The sequence below is a fragment of the Lathamus discolor genome, chromosome 9, assembly GCF_037157495.1.
Source record: "Lathamus discolor isolate bLatDis1 chromosome 9, bLatDis1.hap1, whole genome shotgun sequence".
Taxonomy (NCBI): Eukaryota; Metazoa; Chordata; class Aves; order Psittaciformes; family Psittacidae; genus Lathamus; species Lathamus discolor.
Genome location: NC_088892.1, coordinates 5,546,466 through 5,570,078, shown reverse-complemented (window position 1 = coordinate 5,570,078; position 23,613 = coordinate 5,546,466). Strand labels below are relative to the sequence as shown.

Here is a 23,613-nt window from a genome sequence, read left to right as displayed (position 1 = left end):
GCAAGTGAGCTGAGTTACATGGGAATCCACTGCATCATTGATAGGCTTTTCTTTCAGCACCATGTTCTCTCAGCACCATGTCTAGAAAACACAGTGTCATGAAGTCATAGCGTTGGAAGGGGCCTCAGACAGTCAAACAGGCATGATCAGCTCTGCTTCAGGCCATTTTTAGTATGTGTTTCCTAACCAGTTCTTAAAACTTTGTAATGATGGAGACTAACTTTTGTATTAGAAAAGCTTTGCTAATGCCTAACTGCAGTCTGTCTCCAGTTTAAACCTCTTAGTTCTCATCTTACTCACGATGAACACAGAGATTGTTTCCTTATCTTTGTAGTAGCCTTCTTGTATGTGCTGTGGCCAGGTTTCTCTAAATCTTACAATGTGAATGAAAACAGTGGTTAGAGCTGAGGCTCTCCAGAGTACTTGCTTCTCCAGTAGGTGCTAGTGCTGGTTTAGATTTGAGCCCTTCCAGAAACCTGTGATGGGAAAGAGACAATTGCTGTGTTTTCAGGTGATGGAGGTAGGTAACCGCTTTCCCTGACCATTAGGATTTTTTTCTCTTATTGTTTTAGAACTGTGACATTCCAGTGAAGTTGTTTCCTTTACCGTTCAACATATTATGTGCCAAGAGTGTTTTGACCGCCTTTCTTTTGCTTTGGTTGTCCCCAGTGAATTTTGCAAAGATTCTTACACGCTCTTTACCCCAGGGGAGTTTTAGCTAGGACAGCTTTTAGAAGTTACCCCAAATGTCCTTGCTGTCTTTACTGATATTAGAATTCTTCTTTTCTTGTTGACATTTTTCCATCTTCTGTGTCCTTGTGCCTTCAGACTATCCTCATGCTCTTTCTCATCTTCCCTACTTCTTCAGCTGGCCAAGAGCTCCAAGAGTTCAGCAGTGTTTTTCTTACTTCCTATCAAAAATTGAATTGTTTTGCTAGATTGGCTGAAAATGCACCGTTGGCCTTGTAAGAGCTTCCTTGGTTCCAGTTCCTTCCTGGCCGTTGTCCTTTTCTCCCCCTCTGCTCATCCTTCCCTGTTTTCTCTCCTGCTCTACTCCCTTGCTGCTATTTTTTTTATTTCTCGCCAGCCAACTCTCTAGGTCTGAAGAGAACAAGCTGTTCCCATAATACTTAATTAAATTGAACACACTGTGGGAACACGCTGTTCTCAGGGTATTATTTCAGACAAGGCTCTGGAGAAGGGGGATTCCCGATAACGAGGGGAGGCAGAGATACAGCAACTGCCATTGCCAGGTAGTTGGCAGCGATGGGCATTCCAAAGAGAGGGTAGGGGAGGCAGATGAGAGGATCCAAAGCCTCCAGTATATGCAGGTCTACTCTCTCTGCTTTATTGTATTTTGCAGGTGGGTGAATAGGAAGAGGCAGCTTGTGCTGCTCATGAGCAGCAAAGTGCTCACCACTGTGGCTCTTCTGTGCCACAGCTGCCCAAGAGAAAACAGGGGAAGGGGAAACTGGTTCCTACCGTTTACGTTCTAACCACTGAAATAAATACTTCCTTTCTAGGGTGAAAATAGCCACCACCACAGCTTGAGAAAATATTTACACTTCTGCCAGCTGCATTTCAGGATAGGGAGTAGCTTAGGTTTGTTGTGAAATGGATATGAACATACACACGTTATATGGATGCGTAAAATACAGAGTAAAGGAGAGAGCACGTGTATGCTGATAGATGTAAGAGAAAGTAAAATATATTGCTATCTCTGCACAATGATTATATCTAAACATGAATAGAGATTGTTTGTAGTGTGCAGGTACGTCAGCATGGGTAGGTATATTTTAGTCAAGGCCAAATGACTGCAAGGCTGCGATTTGGAGGGGAATCCCACTTTTGACCTTAAGGGAAGTGGTGTTCCACAGAGTTCCCTTGGGGAGGTGGAACAGGCTCCCCACAGCACCAAGCCTGTCAGAGTTCAAGGAGCGTCTGGAGGACATTCTTTAGTCATATGATTTAGTGCTAGGTAGTCCTGTGAGGAGCGGGGAGTTGGACTCGATGATCCTTATGTGTCCCTTCCAACTTGAGATATTGTCTGATTCTGTAATCTATGTTGTTGCAGCTGGCCTGACTAATCCCTTTAACCTAATAAATACAGCAGCTACGTGTGTTTATTACTAGCCTTTTATGTCACGCTGTAGAAGAAACCCTCAAATCCTTAGCCCAACTCAGGAAGTTTACTTTTTCCTATAGGACAAGATTCAAGGACACCTCTGGCACAGGCTGGAACTGGAGATGAGAGGTGTATGTAGCTTTTCATGAACTGTCCAAGGAGTTCTAGAAAGAAATACTCCTATGGGGAGTGCATCCTTGTCTGTACCATGAAAGCTAGAGCTCCATGGAGAGGCAAAGTTCTGGATTTTAGGATCCTCCTAGAGGAAAAACGAGGACTTGGGGATGGCTTGACTTGGTAAAAAGGTCACTTTGCTGTAGCGATCCATGCAACTTTTTTCCAGTTAATTTTGTGTTCACCCTTAATTGCATTTGTTTCCCTGTTTTAAATATTTGTTGACCTCCCATGCTGGGATCGCCTTTGTGCTGTTTGGTTTAGAAAAGAAGCCCCTTGGGATCACAGTGTTAATGTATGACCAAGAGTCGGATAAAGCAAAGGCCTAGATGAACAGTTTATGTTTCCTTATCTGTCTCACAGGGAATGTCACCTTTTGTGGAAACAGAGAGCACAAGTGATCTCTCCAGCCTGTGTTTTAACTGCAGTCTGTAAACTAGTCACCCTGCCATGTATAAGAAAAGGCTGTAAAAGTCTTCTGCCTTAAGTCAATTGAGGTGCCTGTGCTGAATTGGCACATCTGCCAAAACAGGAATTAGAGGAGGTGAGAGCAGTGAAGCTATTAACCACTGGTTTTCTGGTCAAAACATCTTTAAATCAGTATTTTAAATAAGTACTTTAAATAAGTATTTTAAGAAAAGGTTCATTTAAGCCAGAGCTGTACAAGTCTCCAGGAAGTCACTTGTGGGTGCTCAGTATCTGCTCAGGTAAGGTTCTTAAGACTTTGTGAACTCTAATGGCAGATTAGCTAGGAAGTAGGAAATCCTGTGATTTTTTATTTCCTAAAGCAAAAGAGAGAGCATGTGTGTGCGCATGCATGGCAGTCCGTCACGCTTTGGCTCAGAACCACAGACATGGATGCTGTGGGGATTAAATGATAGGGCCCCAGGTTTGTTTAATACACATAAGAAATCATTGTGATTTATTTAATACACTAAGAAATCACTGTGGTCGCCATGCTTTGTGTCCCCTCTTTGAGACCCCTCCTCACATACGGAGAGGATACCAAAATCCTTTACGCTGCTTACAGACTGTGTTGGTACGAGAGTTAGGAGATCAAAAGTGCTTCCCAAGTGCTTCCCAAGACATGAGGCCATCAGTGAGCTGGCTGCCACAAGCTGGATCTTGGCCAGCACTAAAGGATTAGCAGCTTGGCTCCACCTTATCTTGCTCTAAGGGGCAGATGTTGGCTGTTGAGCCTCACTAAACCTTGCAGCTGGTCACTGTATGTTGTAACCAGATACATGTGCACTTGTCCCACATCACTTCTGGTTTTGTTGATGCTGTAAACAGGGTGAAAGACCTGGTAGCCATTGACCACTCTGCCTTCCCTCTGCAGTCACAGCCTGTCCCATCAGAGACTTGCTCCCGGCTGGGACATGCTGTGTGGGTGCAGGAGGGTGGGTTGCCACTGGTTTGTTTTAGCTTTGGGAACCAAATGAAATAATTTCTAAGATACAGAAAGTGGCAATAAATTGGTGCTTCAGCCTTCTCCTGTTGCTTTACCAGGGCTCGGCAAGTCTCTGCTTGCACAACACACGTGGGTGTTTTGACAAACAAACTTTAATCATCATGGCAACTGGTACAATGTATGTAGTGGTGCCTGATGCTAATGCTTTGGGATGACTTCATTCCGTGTCCTCAGGCTTTGTTTAATCTCATATTTATACTTGTCTGAGTGAGCTGCTTTGGTCCTGTAGAGGAGACAAACTTCGAATTCATTCAGTTTGCGCCTTTTTAATGGACAGAGAGCAGATCTGGGCTCTCCCTCCTTCTTTCTATTTTGTTGGCACAAGTCACAGTGCAGGTGTCAAATGAGCTGGACCAAGGAACTCTTCTGGATGAAAATTAACCCCATTAAGAAACAGAACAGTTATTTCTCTGATGTGTTGGTTTCCTGCTCCAACTTGCCCATCCTGCCTGTGCTTACACCAGCAAAGGGAAGACGTAGGTGTGAGTAAGCAGGAGTGTGCAATGGCTCTCCTGGCAGCAGCTGAGACCAGTGATCAGCTTGAGTATTTACATAACTGTGACCTAACTTGCTCTGCATCCTTGGAAAGGTCACTCTGCTACTGTGTACCCCCAACTTTTCATATGTAAAATGAAGATTATAGCATTCCCACATTTTTGCAAGGCATTTTAAGATCCTTAGATATGAGGCTTTATGTTACTGCAAAGTTCTTCCTGAATTTGGTCAGAGCATGTGCTGTTGGCTTGGACTGGGAAGACCTTTAGCAACACAAATGTGTTTTGTTTTAAGTGTCAGGCTTAAAACATGAAGGATTGTTACTGTTCTATCTCCATTTTATCCATGTTTGTTTTTTTTTACTTTCCTAGTGTGAGTCATAACTTGTTTAATGCCATATCTTAAGGATGAATCTTTAGGATCAAACAAAAGTACTTTTGGGATGAGTCAAGATCTGGGTGTTCTGAGCAGAGGGAGAGAACTGTCAGTTACTGATACTATCTCCATGAGTTTCATTTTTCGTCCTACACAAAACACTGTCTTTGAGTGCCACAGAACTAATTTCTGTGAAAAGGAGGCTAGAATAAGGAGCTGCTTGAAAGCTGGCTAGTGTGAGTGACAGTTCTGCCTTTCTGTGTTCTGCCTACACATACCCATATGACACTGAAGGAAAAGTAACTAAAGTCTCAAACTTTGATCTCCTTTGCACCAGTACCATGCTGAGTAAACTCCAGTCAAATTAATTGAGCTATTAATTTGGGCAAGAGAGGTGTGAAATCAGAATTAGGTATAATTGTATCCTACTCTGCTTGATTAATAATTGACCGTTACAAATAATTTCTTTTAAATGTTGCTAGTTTAATTAGATCTTTCTACCAGTTGCTTTGCCTAAACTTTTAAGTTTAATACATCAAGAAAAGCTCTTTTGCTTGAATGGTCTGGTGCTGGAGCTGTAACATCTGTTGAACTATTAAAGGGAAGAATCCACACTGGAGAGGAAGAGAAGTCACTGAGACTTGAAGCAGATTGGAATTATAAATGCTCAGTATTGTTGAGTCTGCCTCTGCCCTTGTTTTCACATGAGCAACTTCCATTCCTGATGTCAGGTGCACCCTTGCATGCTGTTTTACACTGTGTTACATGCCGTATGTTTCTGACTGTGTTGGGATGAGTATTACCCTTTTGGGACCTACTCATGCACAAATTATGTACTAAAGAAAATTATCCCTGGGAGAAAAAGGTAATCAGATGAATACAGCCAATGTTCTAGGATTGAAGCTTTGGGGAGGATACACAATGCTGGCTGAAGAAGCTAGTTCTGTTGCAGTCTGCCATACACTGAACTTGAGTGGGAGTTGTGTGTTTCTTTTGTTTTATGTTGCCATTTGAAAGATATCCACTTTCTGAGGACAGTATTACTAATAAAATAATGCATCCTGTCAGTCATTCTCTCTTTTTCCCCTTTACACAGGGTCACCCTGGGCAACCTGGACCTAGAGGTCTGCCCGGCCTTGATGGCTGCAATGGTACCACTGGGAGTCCTGGTGTTTCCGGATCAGATGGGTTTCCTGGCCTACCTGGGCTGCCTGTATGTCCCAGATTGAGTATGGTGTTTTGTAGTCACTAAGCCAGGATTTGCTTTTCATGCCTTTGTTGGAAAAGTAACTCCCAAGTACTTAGGAAGAACCCTAGCATTGTTAGAGCTCATTATCGTCTCATAGAAATCCCACTCTGAGGGTAAAGTGGAGATCCTGTGAATTTATTCATCTGCGCTCCCCTCTTACAGGGAGTGGTGCTTTTGAGACCACTTCTGTCTCTGTTTGTCTGGATGAACTGTTTTTGGAGACACCTATTTTCCTTCATTGACTGTAGAGGATGGCCACTCTGTACGCTCAGTTTCAAGAGGGTAGGATTAGGTACAAGAGCTCCGCTCTTAGACGCTTTTAGGAATTATAGTCTTTTATGACAGTGGATGGTTATTTTTGAAATGTGAGCAAAAAAATATTTGACATTACGTTAAATTATTTGAGTATTTCTTCACATTCGAACCCTGGTCTTACAAACACAGGTTGGGTGACTTGAAATTCATATGATGTTGAAAAATACTCTGAATGCCATTGATATAGGAACAAGAGGGCTGCCCCATGTCAAACAGATTGAAATAGGAGGTTAGAAGTTGTTGAAGAGCTAAAATAAAAATCTGATGTAAACAGGATAATACCAGAGAAAATGTTTGCAGAACCTTATTTTAATAAAGCTGCAGTAGGTTGTAAGTTCTCATAATAACACAGCTTCTCTGACAAAGCTGCAGTGGCACTTCTGCAGTGTAGTGGAGCCAGGAGTTTGCCTCGTCCATTACACTGAATATAAAGTCTTTCAAAACTAAGTCAGTATTTTTTTCCTGGAATTTATTTGTGACTTGATTTTTTCTTGTTTTTAATCAGGGTCACCCTGGCCCAAAAGGCCTTAAAGGAGAACCTGTTTTTGCTCAAGGCAGCCTGAAAGGAATGAAGGTAAGACTTGTCATCATGTAGGAAAAAATGAAGTACAAGAAACACTTTGATGTCCTACAGGTTTCAGGGCTGATGCTGCAGATTAGATAGCTCATGATGTTAGGCGTGAGTGTCCTGGGTATGTCCGAATGCAGAGCTGTGAAAAGGTGGAATAAATCTACAAAGGATTTAGTACCTCCTGTGGGACTGAATATCCCAATATTTAGCAGCCTCATGCTTTGTTAAATACTGAAAATATTAAGAAATATTCTGTCATATGGCTTTGGTCAAAATTAAGAACTTTTAGAACATTTTACCCACATTATATACAATTACAAGTTGGTAAAAGAGATCTTTATTTTCTTCAAGATTTATCGGAAGTAGAGATAATTTGGTATAATAATGCTTTTACATATTTCATATGTATATTGGTTTTGTAATTAAATCTTTTGTAGTGTATTTTTCAGTATTTTTACAATGAATATATTTATTTCTTCATACCGTTTCAGTTTCTCTTGTTACCCGTCAATAAAATGGTTGTAATTTCTCTGGATTTTGCGAATTTCTCCATTGCCTAATTTAGGTGTGGAAGCACAGGTGTAAAAATATTTTCCTATATGCATTTGATCTAATATTAACTAACAGCAAATACTTCTATTCATACAAAATTTAATGTTCCTTATTGTTTGTTACACTAACATGGTGTAATTTTCACTCGTGCATTTATAATTTTTAGGGAGAAAATGGTCTTCCTGGATTGGATGGAATTTCTGTAAGTTACTTAATTTGGGGAATAATGATTTTAAAGAATATTGAGTAGGTAATTTTTCTTGTTTGGTTCTCAAGGGCGCTTTTCACATTAGCGAGCCATGTATTTACATGTGTGATACCATTAGCGTGAGCAGTTCCAGATGTGTAGTGGTATGAGTCAATCCACAGTAGGGTAGAAGGACTCAGAGTTTTGCTATTATCTGTTCACTTTTTCCTTATTCAAATCAAACTCCATTCTACTATTGAATTCTGTTCCTTTGATTTTCAAAATACATCTAATAATATGAAATGGATTTATTATAATATTTCAACTGGCATACTTAATTAGGGGATATTGCTTAATGTTTCCTGAGACTCACATTGTCATTGGGGTTGATTGGGTAAGTGCTACGCATTCTGTATTTGCCCTATGTTCTTCCTACAGGGTCCAAAGGGTTTTCCAGGTCCGATAGGTTCTGCAGGCCCTATAGGATTACCAGGTTTGCAGGTAAGAAACCTCACCTGTTGCACTTGTTGGACAGTTCAAACTGTTTGCAGTTTTCCTTCCTTGTGTTCGTCATTGCAAGTGTAAGTGTGTGCACATCTGAAAGGACTGAGCACAGCTGACTTTAAGCACAGAATACTTGAACTTAGTGTAATCTAATCACAAGAGAGAAGGCTTATCTCTGGAGTAGTGCTCAGGTCAGCAATCATGAATGAGGGCTCCAGCAAAGCCCTAGAGTGCTGTCTGCAAACACTACATTATACTGTTGTGAGCACTTCCTTATTTTTGGACTAGAGGGAATATGCTGACCTTTGCATGTTTGGAACCCTTGTTATCATGAAATGTGCTAAAGAGATGATTTTTCAAGGTGCTGCGAGAGAGTTTCCAATGGGCAGAGGTAAAGACAAACCACATGCTTGTTGCTTTTGAACTGAAGTTTGCTTTTAATTAACCACAGCACCAAAAGGCTATGCCGTCTATTAAAGACTTGAAGATCATGTGTATCGGTTACTTTTGCTATGGGGCAAGAGATCACAATCCAGGTACCACTGCAGATCCCAGCATTGCTCCAATTGTGTGCCTCCTAATGAAGTCAAAAGAAATAAAATCTTGGTCTTGTTCACTTTTAGGGTCCAATGGGTCCCCCTGGGCCACCAGGTCCAAAAGTAAGTACCTACCTGCCTTCTTTCTACTCCTTATCGTTGGCTTTTTTAACAGTGCTGTAGGCATAGATAGTGCTGCTGTTGTTTTATTGCTTGCTCATCGTTGGTGTTTTTCTCTCCTAGGGTAACATGGGATTAGGCTTTCAAGGAGAGAAAGGAGAAAAGGTAGGTGAATTTGTTCTGTTATGGGAAGAGCATGAACTAATACTCTAGTGTTCTCATCGTAGCTTGGTCCTTTAGAAAGTGGGTAGGTTCTAGCATTTTCTTCTTTTTCTTTTCTTCTCTTGGACCGATTAACAGTCCAAATACCAGAGAGTCTTGCTGGTTCCTTACCTGTTGGTACGCCACAAAAGGATGGGAGCTTTTTCCTGGATGAAGAGAGGAAGGGGAAAAATGCCATTTCAGCTCAATATTTTCATATGGACAAGTGATGTCCTTTGATGTCTTGAATCTGTGTCTTTCCATTTCTTTGGACCCTCACCTCTTGTATTGAATTATTCTACTGACTTCGTTCTTTTTGGCTCTCAGAATATTCTCTGGGTCCACCGATGTGTAATTCATAGTCTAAGTATCCTAAATGCTGTCCTGCAGACTGTGTGAGAATTTACACTGGCATAATGGGGCTTCTCCAAGTTCTCAATCTGGGGCTTAATTCACTTTGCGTTCTACATCTCTAGTTGTTTATTGTTTTCTTTTCTTTCATATTTGGCCCCAAAGTTTTTCTGGAATGTTTTCCTGTTCACTTTAATTTTCAGTCTGATCTGACTTCCATGACCAAAGTCTGTGCTAACATTCAGAAGCACAGATATCATATGTGTGGGATATAATTAGAGTGGCTTTTTCTGATTCAAATCAAACTTGTTCTGCCTGTGTTAATAGCTTTCCCTTTTGCCAACAGGGTGATGTAGGGCTACCTGGCCCACCAGGTCCCCCACCATCCACTGGAATACTGGAATTCATGGGATTTCCAAAAGGGAAGCAAGGAGAAAAGGTCTGTAAATGCAGTTTACAAACCCTCCCCCTCCCCATGCTTCTTCATTCAAGGCCGGATGAAGTTAGTAGACAGTGAGGGCTGTTATATTTCCAAATCAGAATTATTTAATGTACTAATTTAATCTGCTAGGTGGCTATTGGATAAAAAATACTCTTTTCTCAGAGCATCGCAGACCACTGGAGAGCTGTATTTTGTTTCTGTTGGACCTGTAAAATTGTGTCAACTGAAGCAAAAACCCTAAATCCATTTAGAAAAATAAATAGAAGGCTCCAGCTTTGGCATGACGTACGCTAGTGAAATAATCAGATTTCTCTCCTTTACTTCGTTATCCTGGCGTTTAGAGAGATACATATTTTTAGCTCATCAGTGTTTTTATAGAAGCTGTATTGATCTTGAGTTGAAGATTCTTTACATGCATGAAATTTAGGAATACTGAATTAATGTGGGGCCTATACAGACTGGTTTGGAGACCAGTCTGAGCTTGCCTAAACCCCTGCCTAAGTCATGAGAGATATTGTCTTACTTGGTGGAGTTACGTTAGTGTGAGGTGATATTTAAACAAATGCCATTCATTTTGGCTCACTCTTGAATCTGTAGGCAGGACTGTGAAGACATTTTGCTATCTTATCATGTGTTATTTTGTTGTTTTTCATCAAGTATCATGTATGTCCCAATTCCCTAGATGACATTATGAAATGCTTGTAGTTTGACTTGCAGCAGTGGAGGGCAGTAGACTAATTCCCAAGTAGAGGTCTCTAAAGCCATGAAATGTAGTAGCAGAGAACTCGTTTCATGCACCAGCACTGTGCTGAGGGACACTGTATCTGACACGATGACACAAGTCAAGTATTGTTGCTGACAAACAAATTACAAGGCCTTACTTCAGGAGTCAGGAGCATGATGGGGAGATCAGGAAAAGGCACAGTGATTTATTGTGTTTACCTCTTCCCCTTGTCAGGGTGAGCCAGGCCCCCAAGGATTCCCTGGAGAGAAAGGATTGCCTGGCATCCCGGTAAGACAGAGGAGAGTTTTTGATACCTGCTTAATGTGGTTTAGGTGGTACACCACCTTGTGAATAGCTCACAAGGTCTCTACAGGAGTTTCTAGGCACCAGAGTACTTTGAAAATCTGATAAAAAAGTCCACAAGACTTTTTGAAGAGTGTAACTGCAATCTGATCGTTTTCCGTCCTGGAGATACAAAGAAGATAATGTCCTGCTACCGAAAGAAGATAATGTTGTCCTACTACAGATGTTACAAAGCAACTGTTATTTCAAGTGCATGTAATTTGCGGTTTGCAGAGACCTGCAAGTAGATGTACCCTTTACATGGCCACTTGGTGGCAGTGTTTGTTGATGTCCCGCAGAGCTAGACGTATTTAAAACAAAAATTAATCTTTTAATTATATCTAAGCATATTCTTGTTATTTTACTTGAAAGCTGTGAAGCGCATGCGGGTCTTTCTGTCTAGATATATATCCGGATTTAAAATGGGCTGTTTAACATTAGTGCTCGTAAACTTAGCAATGTGTAGCATCTTCTCTTTATGAATCAAGAGCAACAGTTTATCCCTGGATTCCAGAGAGTTATTTCCCAGCTTATAACCTTTTGTAAATACAGGTTATTTGATCAGCTTAAGGAATAAATATTTTGTGGAACTTCTGACTAATAAGATAAATTGTTTGCCAGGTCCTTCAATGTACAGATGTTCTTAGCAGGACGTGCAAGAGAAAACTGTATGTGAAGCACAGTTTATTAGCCTTTCTGGAAAGGTGCCATTATCTGCATGTTTAGCTTTATGCATCACAAGAGGCCCATTTTAGCTGGTGGGATTGAACATAATGTGTGAATTTAACCATAGCTATAAGATATTTCAAGATTGAAGCCTGAAAATTGCTTAACTACTGTAACTCTCCCTGAAATTAAATCCTGGTGTTCTCTCTGGGTTTGATACTTCTTGCTGACTTGGAAAAGCACCAAACGTTTTCAATTGTTGAGTGTGAAAATGCTTGTTTTGTGTCTTTCATAGGCTTTAGAAATGGAAAAGAGTGCTCTGAGCAGTTCCTTGAGCTGCTGCTGTTAAGAAATGAGATTTGAAATAATTTCTAAATGTAGAATACAATACAGAGTAGCAGTGGCAGAACTTTGCTGTTTATAGCATGGGATTACTTGCATTTGCTACTGAGAGATCTGCCATGGTGTAAGTGGATAGAAGTCATGGGAATGAAGAAGATAATGTACTGCACATACTGCCCATTTGGTTGATACAGGTTTTCTTTCTGGAGCAAAAGAGTCCCAGCAGAAACAGTCTTTTCCCCTCGTCTCTGTGTTAATAGATGGGTTTGTGCTCATTTAGTTGTAGGGCTGTGCCATTCAGTTCCATATATATCTCAGATTTAACATTGATATTTTTCCCCAGGGCTTTGGAGGCATTGGAGAAAAAGGAGAAAAAGGTGTGCCTGGCTTACCAGGTGGCAGGGTAGGTAATTTTGCAAAGTCCTTAAATGCTTGTTCTCCAGCACATGAAATGGGCCTTTCATCAGCAGAACCATTCCCAAAGTGTGTAGGAGTCTCAGACATGAGACTCTATCCTATAGTAGTCACGGCAATACAACAACGAACTAGGAGGTCCAAATGAAGATAATAAAGAGGCCTTGCAGAGGTTTTAGGAAGCTCTTCGCCAGTACCAGATCAGCCGTGAGAGAACACAGCTATATGTGGGAGAAACAGGCCATCTGGCAATAGATGTTGGTCTAACCAGTCTCTGGGAGTTAACAGCATGCTCAGTCCCATGCCAGTCATAGAATCTTCAAAGCACCATGACCCTGCAGAGATGGGCTTACACACAACAGGAAGACTAAGGCACTTTGTTCTGTATGTGCAGAGTAAATTGTCAAGTTACAAAGTCTTGATTGTTTCTCGTGGCTTTGTAAGTGCAAACTACCTACCAAACTTCCTAGAAGGTTGAGACTCCATGACTTACTTACCTTGAACTGCTGATCAGAAAGACAATGGCTGGAGAAGGCTTTTTGTATCAGTTATTCTGCTGAATTCGCTCAGTTATGATTGTTAATATTTGGAGATACGGAAAGTCAGTGGCAGCTTCTCCTTTTGAAAGTTTTACCTTTTTCTTCTTTGGTGCTGAGATATTTGGAGCCTGATACAATAAGACCAGACTGAAATGTAGCTTCTGAAAGTTAATCTTTTTTTGTTGTTCTCAGGGTCTTTTGGGACTGGATGGATCCGATGGGATTCCAGGGAGAAAGGTGAAATTTCTTTTATTTTTTTACTGTACTTGAAGAAGCCACCTAAGTGCTTAAGATCTACTGACTCCCTTATGTAGTGGCTTCAGGTTATCTGACAAGTTGATGCATCTTCCTTATTAAACTAGTGAGAGCTAAGTCGAAGGTCCATGTAAAACTCTGTATCCCTTTAACTGTTGAGTTATCCCTAGATGTCTAGAGGACCACTTCCACAGACTGGAAATAGTAATTCCCTCCTGGAATAATCCAGGTTCCTCAACAGTACTGTGTATAGTCTATATTGGGGCCTACAGCTGTCTGAGACTTCTGAATCACAGACAAGCTCTAAAGTTAAGGTTCTCTGCTCCAGAGCTCTTGGAATATCCCATTTTGCCTGCAGTGTCAGTGTGATATGCAATCCATATTGGGCCAGATTGAGTATGTCACCCAACAGTATATCACTTCTGTGTAAGTTCTAGTCACACAACCAGACGGGGAATTTTGGTGTCCCTGAGAATGCTGCCAGGAAATGAAGACCTGGATCTCCCTGTGTCACTTTAAATGTTTTGGCTGGAGGGGAATATTGTGGAAGGGAAAGTGTGGGCAACAAGAAAGTGATGTTCTAGACTCCTCACTTCACAAGCATTGCCACAGTTGTGTGAGAACTCCAAGGTCTCCTGATTTGGACACCTTCATGCCTGCTCACCAGTTCTCACCATCTTTGCAGCATAAGGAGACTTAAAGGAGATCCTGTATTTTGTGAGTGCTGAGGAATTGATGCCATCAGTTTTCTGTTTAATTCTTCTGCAAATGTTTATTAGGACAATGAATTAGGTTTGTGATTCAAGTCCAGGAGCTGCAGATGTCTCAGCTAACGAATGCTACTGTCTTATTGTCTCACTGTGTAATAATGTTCCCCTGTGTGACTTCGCAGGGTCATCCAGGTATTCCAGGCTATCCAGGACTGGATGGAGTTGAAGGCATGAAGGTAGCTTCCCGCATGAAAATACTAGATTTCAATTTCTGTACTATATATAGGCAATGTGTAGCAGACATTTGCCGGGTATCTCACAGTGTGGGCAGTCAGACATCTGGAAACTGAGTGGAAAATGGTTGGATAGTAGTTTGTTGTGAAAAACACTCATCTGCTACCAAGATTTGTATATGGTTGGCATACATGTGAAATGCTAGTACTGAAGGCCTTTTTTTTGTGCAGAGCACATGGAAGTAGTAGTAGTACAGGTTTATGGGCAGAAGAGTATTACTGGAAGAAGCAACAACATGTACACTGCCTGGTGTTTCTGTTATAAATATGATGGCAGTTTGGACAATGATCAATGATTTGGACAGATTTTGCACTCGCTATTTCAAAGAGGATTCAATACTGTTATAGCGAGAGGAAGGAATGCCTTCAGATAGCTGGATAGCAGCAAACACTTTCTCTGAAGCAGTCCTCAGTTTCATCCGACAGGAAGTAGGTCAGTCAGGACAGCAGATGATGGTTAACAGCAGAACAAAGTATATTCTTCACCAAGACAAAGAGTGATGGTTAGTCAGTGAATGACTACAGACGTTGCTGCCATAATACAGTCTGTTTCTGGACAAGCAGTCTTCCCCTCCAGCATCCATCTGAATGCAGTGTTTTCTTCTACAGGGTGAATTAGGTGACACCGGTCCCCCAGGCCCTCCTATTGTTATTGACAGGGAAGGTTTAGTCATTTCAGGTACATGTTTCCATTTTGTTTTGCAACTCCTCTAAAGCCCTTTTTCTGATCCAGCTTTCCCTTTTACCACTTTTCCAGGTGTCTAACTCATTCCTTTTACTTTTTCTTTCATTTCTGTGTTGTTGGTATACAGATACCATTGTCCCATGTTTATAACTTCAGTTTGCAATAAAACTTTCATCCCCACATTGCTGTTGTTGGTATACAGATACCATTGTCCCATGTTTATAACTTCAGTTTGCAATAAAACTTTCATCCCCACATTGCAGAATGGTATGTTTCAAGGCAGAACAAAATTTAGTGCCTAGGAGGCTGACTGTGCGAGCACAAGGAAGTGCTGTGTGTCTGCCTGTGGGTTTACTCACACTTGCGAAGCCCTGTAGTGACAGGCGAGGGATGAAATGGCAGGTGATAAGGTGTCATTGGTCACTCGAGGTTGACCCAGGAGATGACAACAGTCTTGTTCGGAAACATCCTGAGTGACCAAGCAGCCTTTTTTCTATCCGGATTTGCCTATCCCACATTGCCCTTTTAGTCATCATTGCGCTTGTAGTATGGGTGGGTAAAGCCCTTCCCAAATCTTTGTTTGCAAAGCCAAGCCATCAATCAATGAAAAATGGGTGCCTTGTGTAATGTAGAAATGGGTACTCTGAATGTCATTCTGCTTTTATTTGTCATACAATGTGGTAAGGATATTGTTGAGAAAATGAGCTTAAATAACACCACAGCTGAATGAGACCTGGATGGGAACAGCCTCTGAAGCTATAAAGGTAAGGGGACAAATTGTATGATCTCTCATATTTTTCCTCCTTCACTTGCAGTCAAGTTTGAAACAACCTCTAACAGGTCAGAAGGAATTTTCCCATTGTTGTTAACGTTGACTAACAGGCAACTGCTAACAGCTTTACAGCCTTTGCTGTCTATGAGATCAGTAGTTGATCAAACAGTCTTTCAGCAGGAATTCTCATGAGATTTTCCTCCTTGTTTTCTGTGTTTGTCTAATAGGTGCCCAGGGTGACCCTGGAAACCCAGGAATACCTGGTCCTCCAGGAGATGAAGGGATCAGTGGATTACCAGGCCTTCCAGGAGCTCCAGGGTTTCCAGGCTTGGAAAGAGGTAAAGCAGCTGCTAACTGCACTTAGCAGGCTGTTTTCTGTGTTGTTGCTGAGAAGACTCTGGGTAGTGACCTGGAGATGGTGAAGGTATTGGAGCAAGCCTCTCCCTGCTTCTTCAGCTGCCTGATTTTCAGACTGCCGCAAATGTCTGAGACATAGGCAAGGATATATACAGGGAAACCAAGTGGAATGGAAGCAGAGTTAGTCCCACAATTATTACAGCCCAAGTAAGGCTTCAGGTGTGAATACTTGATATAGCAGCATACACAGGAGGTTGATTCTTTGATTTCCATTTCAAATGAGTTGATTGGCAGAACCTTTCCTATATTTTAAATAACAGCAAATGTTTTTGAAATCTATTTTTAATGACTTTTCGTATTTGCAATTTGGCTAGAAAAAACCGCTGTAGGTGGAACCCGTTTGTCCCATCAAAGGTTTCACTTGAAAGTTCCTGTTTCACTTGAATGTCATCTGTGAGCTCCTTGCCTGCAGTGATCCAGAGACTAGGTGTTATGCAGGATATTATCTCACTCGAAGATTAATAAAATTCAGTCCAGTTCATTGTCTGACTGATCAGTGGGACTTTAATGCAGCCCTGTAAAGTTTTTTTGGTGACCAAGGGAGCCAGTTGATACCTCTGATTAGTGAGTTTTCCTTTGTGTGCAGTTATAAATTGTTCTGTGCTAACATGGGTGCAGTTCAGGGCACAGCAGTTATTCATTAAATACTAGAATGTGTTTGCTGATGGAGAGCTGATCGTTGTGTCGTTGTTGTCTAGATGGAATGGGTCCTGGAGGGTCTCCAGGTATTCCAGGTGTGAAGGGTGATGTGGGAGAACCAGGAAGAGCAACGATTGGATTACCAGGCACTCCTGGCAGAGGTGGTTCACCAGGTCTGCCGGGAGCACCAGGATTGCCCGGGTCACCACGTATGTGCATTTTATCGTCTATTTTCATACTGGATTCAGAGTGAAACAGGACAATAATTTATAAAGTTATTTATTTGCCAGTGAGGATTATTCATCTGTAAATCTGAAATGTTTGATTGACACCTCATTGTGATTGTAACTCACAACTTTAAATATATGTATCAGCAGCCACCCCTCCGAGGTAAGAAAATACAGCTAATTATTGTCTGGGGGAGCATTTCCTGAGAGAGCAGGGCACAAGGTTGTGTAGGCACAATTTATGACACAGAGGACGCTGAAGTTCCGCAATAGTTTCCTACTGGCTTAGATAAAGAGTAGACCATGATCTTATGAGCACCTAGGGTATATGTCTGGTCTTGTGAGTAGGTTATTTGGGTACCAGGAGTCAGGTGTAGGATGCCTGAAGAGGCAATTTTCAGGCCTAAGGAAATGTGTTTTTATTTTTTACATGTTTATGTATATGGATGCCCTGATTGGATTAATTATGCATAGATTTGTTTTCCTCAGAAACTGAGTATTACGTTAAAAGGGTTGATTTTACACAAACCTTGTGTTTTACCAGTCTGGCATAAGCTGAGTTGAAACAACCTGGTTTATTTTTGAGAACCAGCCTTTCAAAACTGGGCACACTTCAGTGATGGAGCCAGTGAGCATGGTCTGAAATGATTTTCTGTGGAGAAGAAATAAATGCTCTCTTATCTATAACTGTTTGCTAGTCAAATACAGCTTGTTTTTCTGCAGAGTGTGTAAAGCTCTTGTAGCTGGTTTTAGCTGATGGTTGCAGTTTGTTTCATGGAACATCAGATGGGTGCTGGTCAGCACTCCGTCTTACTGTTGTCACTGAGGGGAAGGGTTTTCCCACACTGTAGTTTTAGATTGTTAGATCACTTTCCACTGCTGTTTCTGTCAGCTAATGTTTCATTCTATTCAGCATATAAAGAGATGTAGAAAATAATGCTACAGAACAGGGCCCTTTACCTTTTTGCCATTTAGTCTCTTTCCTGAGCTGCAGCAACTTAATGCTAAATGCTTAAAGAGTAGGTAGCCGTGGGGATGGCTCTGCCACTCCAGAAGCAGCAGGGACATTGCTCATGTGTGATAGCTTCTGTGCCAGCAAAAAGGGCGATAGCCAGTCATCACCAGTATGTCCCTTCAGCTTCTATGCATATGAGTCTCACCGTCTCCCAGAGCTGTAATTGCACATCTGCATGAACTGAGTCATTTGCTTTTCTTTATACAGCCTGTTCACAGTTTGGTTAGTTCTTCAGCCAACTGTTAATTCTTTAAAGTGCCATGAAAGAGGAGTAAAGGAATGAAACTTGCATCCACATTTTGAGAGTTTTTGCTTTTCTGCATGAGACAGTATAAGCAAACAGGGCAAAGGACTGCAGCTTGTGATACCAACCAGGTTGGTATCATCTAACTTCCACAGTTGCAGTTTGATCTGGTGCCATTTCTGTTGGTTGCATAACTGAAATTGTGAGTAATGAATGAGCTGGAAATCCAGCCTTCTCGTGGCTTTTGCTTGCCTTCTTTCTACATACAGGCCCTTCATTTCCCCCTGACACGATCCTGGATGGAAGGACTGGGGCTCCAGGGGAGCCTGGACAAAGAGGGCTACCAGGAGCTTTGGGTCCAAAGGGGTATAAAGGTAATTGACTCTCGTTTTGGAAAGAGCCTTTTAGCAGTCATTGGGCCTCAGAAAAGTATTTACATGTGGCTAATATCCTAAGGGATGAGGTGGAAGTGTCTTTATGACTCTTATGTCCACTTATGGCTCTTATAATCACAGGAGGCTGAGAAGGATTAAAAGAGCCAACAGCCTTTACAATTTAGAGTTGTGCCCAGCACTCCCAGCAAAATCGTATCTCCTACTTCATACTCTGCTCAGGCAAATAGCAGATAAATATCTCATACCCAGAAAATTAGCTAAGTAAGTTACACTTTAAAGTCATAAGATGTGATGAGACTTGGAGATAAAATCTTGTTCACTGCTTTTTGCAATATAGGCTGGAAATGACAGAGAAACTTAATTTTATTTCACCTGTGCTAAAAACGACGAGACTTTGGGTCCCAGTGTGTGGCAGAACCAGTGGCAAAAGCCATGATAATGGAGATAGCACTGTGCTTTGTGATTGTTTGGATCCAGTTACAATTCAGGGAAATGCAAATACATCCAGATGAAAATTATTGTAACCTACTGTGAGTGGGAGTCTGGATTTGCTTTCTTTAACATATAACCTTTTTAGAAACATGCAAGACATCTGTCCTGAAACTCTCCTAAAACCATCTGTTTAGGAGAGTCTAAACCTTTGGGAAGAGGTAAAAAAAGTGCTGAAGTTGATGCTGCACATGTTGATTTGATGATGGGCATTGCACAGAAATTAACCTGGACAAAACCTGGGCTCCATTTGCCTGACACATCAGCTGTGAGCAGAGTAGACACAAAATCAAATCATATGAGAATGGCTTTGTCCTAGTGGAATGAAATACTGCTTTTGGAGTTCTTGCAACTGAAAAGGGGTTTTATTCAAATGAAACTGAATTTGGGGTGTTCACTGTATTTTCCAGGAGAGCCAGGTGATTGTGCTTGTGATGGAGGAGTTACAAGAACTGGTCTCAAAGGCATCTCAGGTCCACCGGGTCCATCAGGAAGCCCTGGTTTGCCAGGGGGTAAAGGCATTGGTGGAGACCCAGGCAGTGTGGGTGCACCAGGACTGCGAGGCCCTCCGGTAAGGCAGGAAGAGTTTATATTGTTGGCAGTCAATTAGAGGAGAAAGAGTGCCCATGCACAATTGCAGGTGTTGGTTGTAGTTAAAGCAGAACACAGTTTTTAGCATAATTTCTTGTTTGGATCTTCAGAAAAGAAAAAGGGCAAACCAGAACTGATCTGTGGAAGGAAACCGAAAGTAGAGAAATTCTCACCTGTAAAAAATGGGAGGAAAAGCTGTTCTTAAGTTCTGAGAACTGCGTGCTTAGCAGTCAAGAGAAAAACAGTAACCATTATTTACCTCAGGGCTTCTTGGCTAGTAGACATACATGGATTAGACCCAGGGTCTTCCTAAATAAGGGCTGGCTGGGGAAGCAGATATACAACTGCCTGGGGAGAAGACCTGGAAAATGAGGTGGTGGGATCTTTGCTCATAGCTGTAAAAACTGTGCCCCAGATGCAGCCTCCTTCTCAACTGCTGTGTGCTAAATGTGCTAGTGAGAGTTGAGCTGTGGTTTTATGAAACAGCGCCCGTAACAAACAGGATTTTCCAGTGTGCTGAGCATTGCTCGCTGGCAGTGTTTACTTTGAAAATCGTAGTCCATAAAGATACCAGGCTTTTGTCTTTGGAGTATCCTTATCAGCATCAGTAAATGCAGCACACCAAGTTACAGGAAAGAAGATTCAGTACTTTCTCTGCACGTTCGTATTCCTGTTGGTTTATCTTTTGGTCTGTAGGCTTCAGCTGGTCAGCAAGGTCTTCCAGGCCTTAAGGGAGAAAAAGGGGACTCGACCTATGCAACAGGCAGAGGTGCTCGAGGGGACCGTGGTGCAACAGCACCCAGAGGACCTTCTGGCATCCCGGGCACCCCGGGCAGGGATGGACTTCCAGGCTTGCCAGGCCCCCCAGGCCCTCCAGTAAGTTCACATTGATTTAGCAGCAGTGCTTCAGAATTCAAGTTAGGATCAGAGACAATAGAAAAGGGCTGATTAGCCCTGTGGTAAGTCTCCAAATACGTAAAAAGCTCACAGTCCCTGTGCACAGATTTGTCTTGGTCAGGATTAATAATTGGCATTCATTATGCCTTTGGCTGCCCACTCAAAAGATAAACTTCCAGTACTGGAGTAGACCCTAGTTTATGTTGTGTCCTAAAAAATAAATGAAACTGTAGGTGTAATTATGAGTCAAATCTTGGAATAGAAAAATCGTACCAGAATCTTTCTTGTTAAAAAGAAACTAAATGTCTTTCAGAATATGTAATATTTATATTTTGGCATAAACAATATAAAATATTGTGTTTAATAGTCACTGAGTTTTCCTGCGTTTTGAAATAATGATGGATAATGTACGGTGGTTTCCATGTACCTTCCCAGGCCCATCTGAACCTTGCACAGAACCAGCTAAACTCTAGTGCATCTGTTGAAATGATAGCTGTATGTATCCTTTTACATCTCTTTGACTTTCAGCTGTCGTTGTCTTTGCTGCGCACAGGGTGATGGTGGGCTAGGCTTCCCAGGTGAAAAAGGACTGCCAGGATTACCAGGCTCCAAGGGGCATCGTGGAGAAATTGGTTCTCCTGGTGTTGGATATCCAGGTGCCAGTGGACTCCGTGGGCCGCCAGGTGACCCAGGGGTGGATGGGCTTCCAGGACAAGCAGGTCTTCCAGGCCCTCCAGGTAGGTGTTGCTGTGTCTGCTCTTAATTCGGAGAGGTGCAAAGCTGCTACAAGTCAAATGGCACTCAGCTTACTGCTGTGCTTGTACCCAGGCCAGAAGATTGTGTTAAAGATTTCTCTTTAAATTAATAGAAAGTGGTTTGTGAGCTCCCCAGACCTCACACAGCAGTCACGGCTTTCTCAAGTTTCCATGCTCAGGAGGACACAGATAATAAGCAACAAATACTGAAATGGTACTCAAATACTCCGTGTTGGATGGAGCTGCACGCTGCCTACTGCTGGAGCACCATTTAGCACCAATGGCAGTTAGGAAGATTGGTAAAATGAGCTTTTTAAAAAGCACAACCTACTTCATTGTCCAGGTACATCTAGCGACTCCCTGGTGTCTGAGACTTGGGAAGCAGTGTTCAGAGCTGCTGTAATAGTTCAGTTCAGAACTATTCAGTTCAGAGCTATTCAGTTCAGAACTATTACTGAAATAAGAAGAGCTCCAGATTTTTTTAGACTGTAGCACATTGTATGTATGAACAGGCATTGGGGAATAAAACATTGCCAGGATAAGCCGGGGTGGGGGGAGTTCAGTTTTGACTGAAGCTGATTGCTTCCTGAGGCACTACAGCTTGCTCAGTTGGTATGTCATTCTATGTACCTAAAGCATACCATAATGACAAGTGATAAGTAAATATAGGTTCGATAATGTTTTGTTTTCATTCTCAAAGTAATTTACATTTGATTTACAAAATCAAATGTCTAAACATTAATGGAAAATGTTTTCCTAACAAAATTACTACAGAGAGCAAGACCTAATGTCTTGATTCCATGTCAGCCATTTAAATGTAATTTAAGATAAACAGTATTTTTTTTCTTTGCTGCTGCTGGTTTTCAGTGTATTTTCCATTCTATGTATACTTTGGCTTCTAGATTCGTAATTCTCTCGGTATCAATAGTACAGAGTCAATAATATATTTGCAAACATAATATTGTTGCACTGGTTTCTGGGCTGATAAACTGATATTCTGAATTCAGAAACCTTGGCAGGAAGACCATGGCAGTATGTGGAGTTGGTGGAGGGAATTTAAACCCAGAGAGTGAGGCCAGAATAGCACTGGGAAGGTTGCACAGACATGCTGGGTGGCGTGTTACCTCACATCAGTGTCATGCTGGCTTGTTGTTAGGATGGGATGAGGAGACAGTGAGTGTTAATGTCCCCCTGGAACAGTCTGCATAAGCTTTTTTTCCAACTCAGGTCACATGCTAAATGCTAAAGGCTTTACTAATTCGTAGCTATGAATGCTTACATCTTTGTTTGGTAAATTGCCTCCTACAAAATCCACTTAAATTAAAACTGCATTGTAAGATAAATAAAAGTAAAATGCTCTATGCATGATGTGAGCCCTATATATTCTGAGAAGCACATTAGAAGCCAGCTTATAATGAATGCTACATCAAAGCTTTGCTAACACTGAATGGTCCTTTATAGAAGAGTATCTATAGTCAAAGTATGTGGGAAAGTGTGAATAAGTCATTAGCCAGTTCAGTTTGCACCTCCATAGAAATATGTAAGAAAACTTTTGAATGCATCGTTCCCTCCATACTATGAAATAATTTGCATACATTAAAAGACCCTTTGATGTAGTAAGTTTCATCTAATATTAAAGAAATGTGTGTGGGTGGAAGAAATAATCATTTCTTACACTGCTCAGACTGAAAGGCCTTATCATGAAAATGAGGAAAGACACTTAAAAAGAGGCTGTGACCTACTGAAGTTACCATGTCAAAGATACCACTGAGGAATTTTGCTTGAGTTCATGCCACGTGTGTTAAACCAGGGTGAAACAGCCTTGCTTTGGGATGATCTGACTCAGTATTTTGTAAAAACCTAGACTAATTTTACCTGGTCTTATGAGATTACTTAAAAAAGTTGGAATTGCCCATATTTTGCTTTTGTGTCTGACAGGATTTTTTTGTAATCGTTTCATTTCCTTGATATTGGGATAGTATTGTGTAAACTGTGATAAGGTAGGGTATTCAGTAGCTGGGCAACACTGTTTTCCCTGTGTTATTTTAAGCTAAGCCTTGCTTATATCATTTTGCAGAGCACACAAGGAAAGCCCTATTTGCATTTCAGTTATCCTCACATGAAATACCTGTTGCTCAAGTAATCTGTTGTCTCTAATTGGAGATACGTGGAGTTGGTGGATGGACAACTCAGTGAATAAGGATTGGCTGGGCTGGAGTTGTAGTCAATGGCTTGATGTCCAAGTGCAGATCAATGACAAGTGGTGTTCCTCAGGGGTTGCTATTGGGACTGGCGCTGATTAACATCTTTGTCAGCAACATGGGCAGTGGAACCTAGTGCACTGTTTGGATTTAGCCAGGAAATAGTTTGACTCAGGGTCTTTGTGGAATAAAATTTGTCAATCAACTGAAAACGTTACTCTTTTCTGAACAAAAATGTTTAACTTGTGCTGCTATGCTGCAAGAAATGCTTCCAGTGTTGCTCGTTTAGACCAGGTGACCTCCTGAGGGCTGAAAGCAGTCACTATTTGGAGT

General features: G+C 41.6%; 1 protein-coding gene across 1 annotated transcript in view; it reads left to right on the top strand.

The window, feature by feature from the left end:
- COL4A6 (collagen type IV alpha 6 chain) overlaps nucleotides 1-23,613 on the top strand; it is a 123,880-nt gene that overhangs the window by 80,236 nt on the left and 20,031 nt on the right. The window contains exons 6-23 of the mRNA XM_065690003.1: nucleotides 5,737-5,853; nucleotides 6,710-6,778; nucleotides 7,494-7,529; nucleotides 7,953-8,015; nucleotides 8,642-8,677; nucleotides 8,798-8,839; nucleotides 9,573-9,665; nucleotides 10,627-10,680; nucleotides 12,086-12,145; nucleotides 12,888-12,932; nucleotides 13,843-13,896; nucleotides 14,563-14,632; nucleotides 15,638-15,748; nucleotides 16,526-16,675; nucleotides 18,222-18,326; nucleotides 19,247-19,407; nucleotides 20,124-20,303; nucleotides 20,878-21,061. Of these exons, the coding sequence (XP_065546075.1) occupies nucleotides 5,737-5,853; nucleotides 6,710-6,778; nucleotides 7,494-7,529; nucleotides 7,953-8,015; nucleotides 8,642-8,677; nucleotides 8,798-8,839; nucleotides 9,573-9,665; nucleotides 10,627-10,680; nucleotides 12,086-12,145; nucleotides 12,888-12,932; nucleotides 13,843-13,896; nucleotides 14,563-14,632; nucleotides 15,638-15,748; nucleotides 16,526-16,675; nucleotides 18,222-18,326; nucleotides 19,247-19,407; nucleotides 20,124-20,303; nucleotides 20,878-21,061 (1,630 nt within the window). The remainder of the gene's footprint in view (nucleotides 1-5,736; nucleotides 5,854-6,709; nucleotides 6,779-7,493; nucleotides 7,530-7,952; nucleotides 8,016-8,641; nucleotides 8,678-8,797; nucleotides 8,840-9,572; nucleotides 9,666-10,626; nucleotides 10,681-12,085; nucleotides 12,146-12,887; nucleotides 12,933-13,842; nucleotides 13,897-14,562; nucleotides 14,633-15,637; nucleotides 15,749-16,525; nucleotides 16,676-18,221; nucleotides 18,327-19,246; nucleotides 19,408-20,123; nucleotides 20,304-20,877; nucleotides 21,062-23,613) is intronic.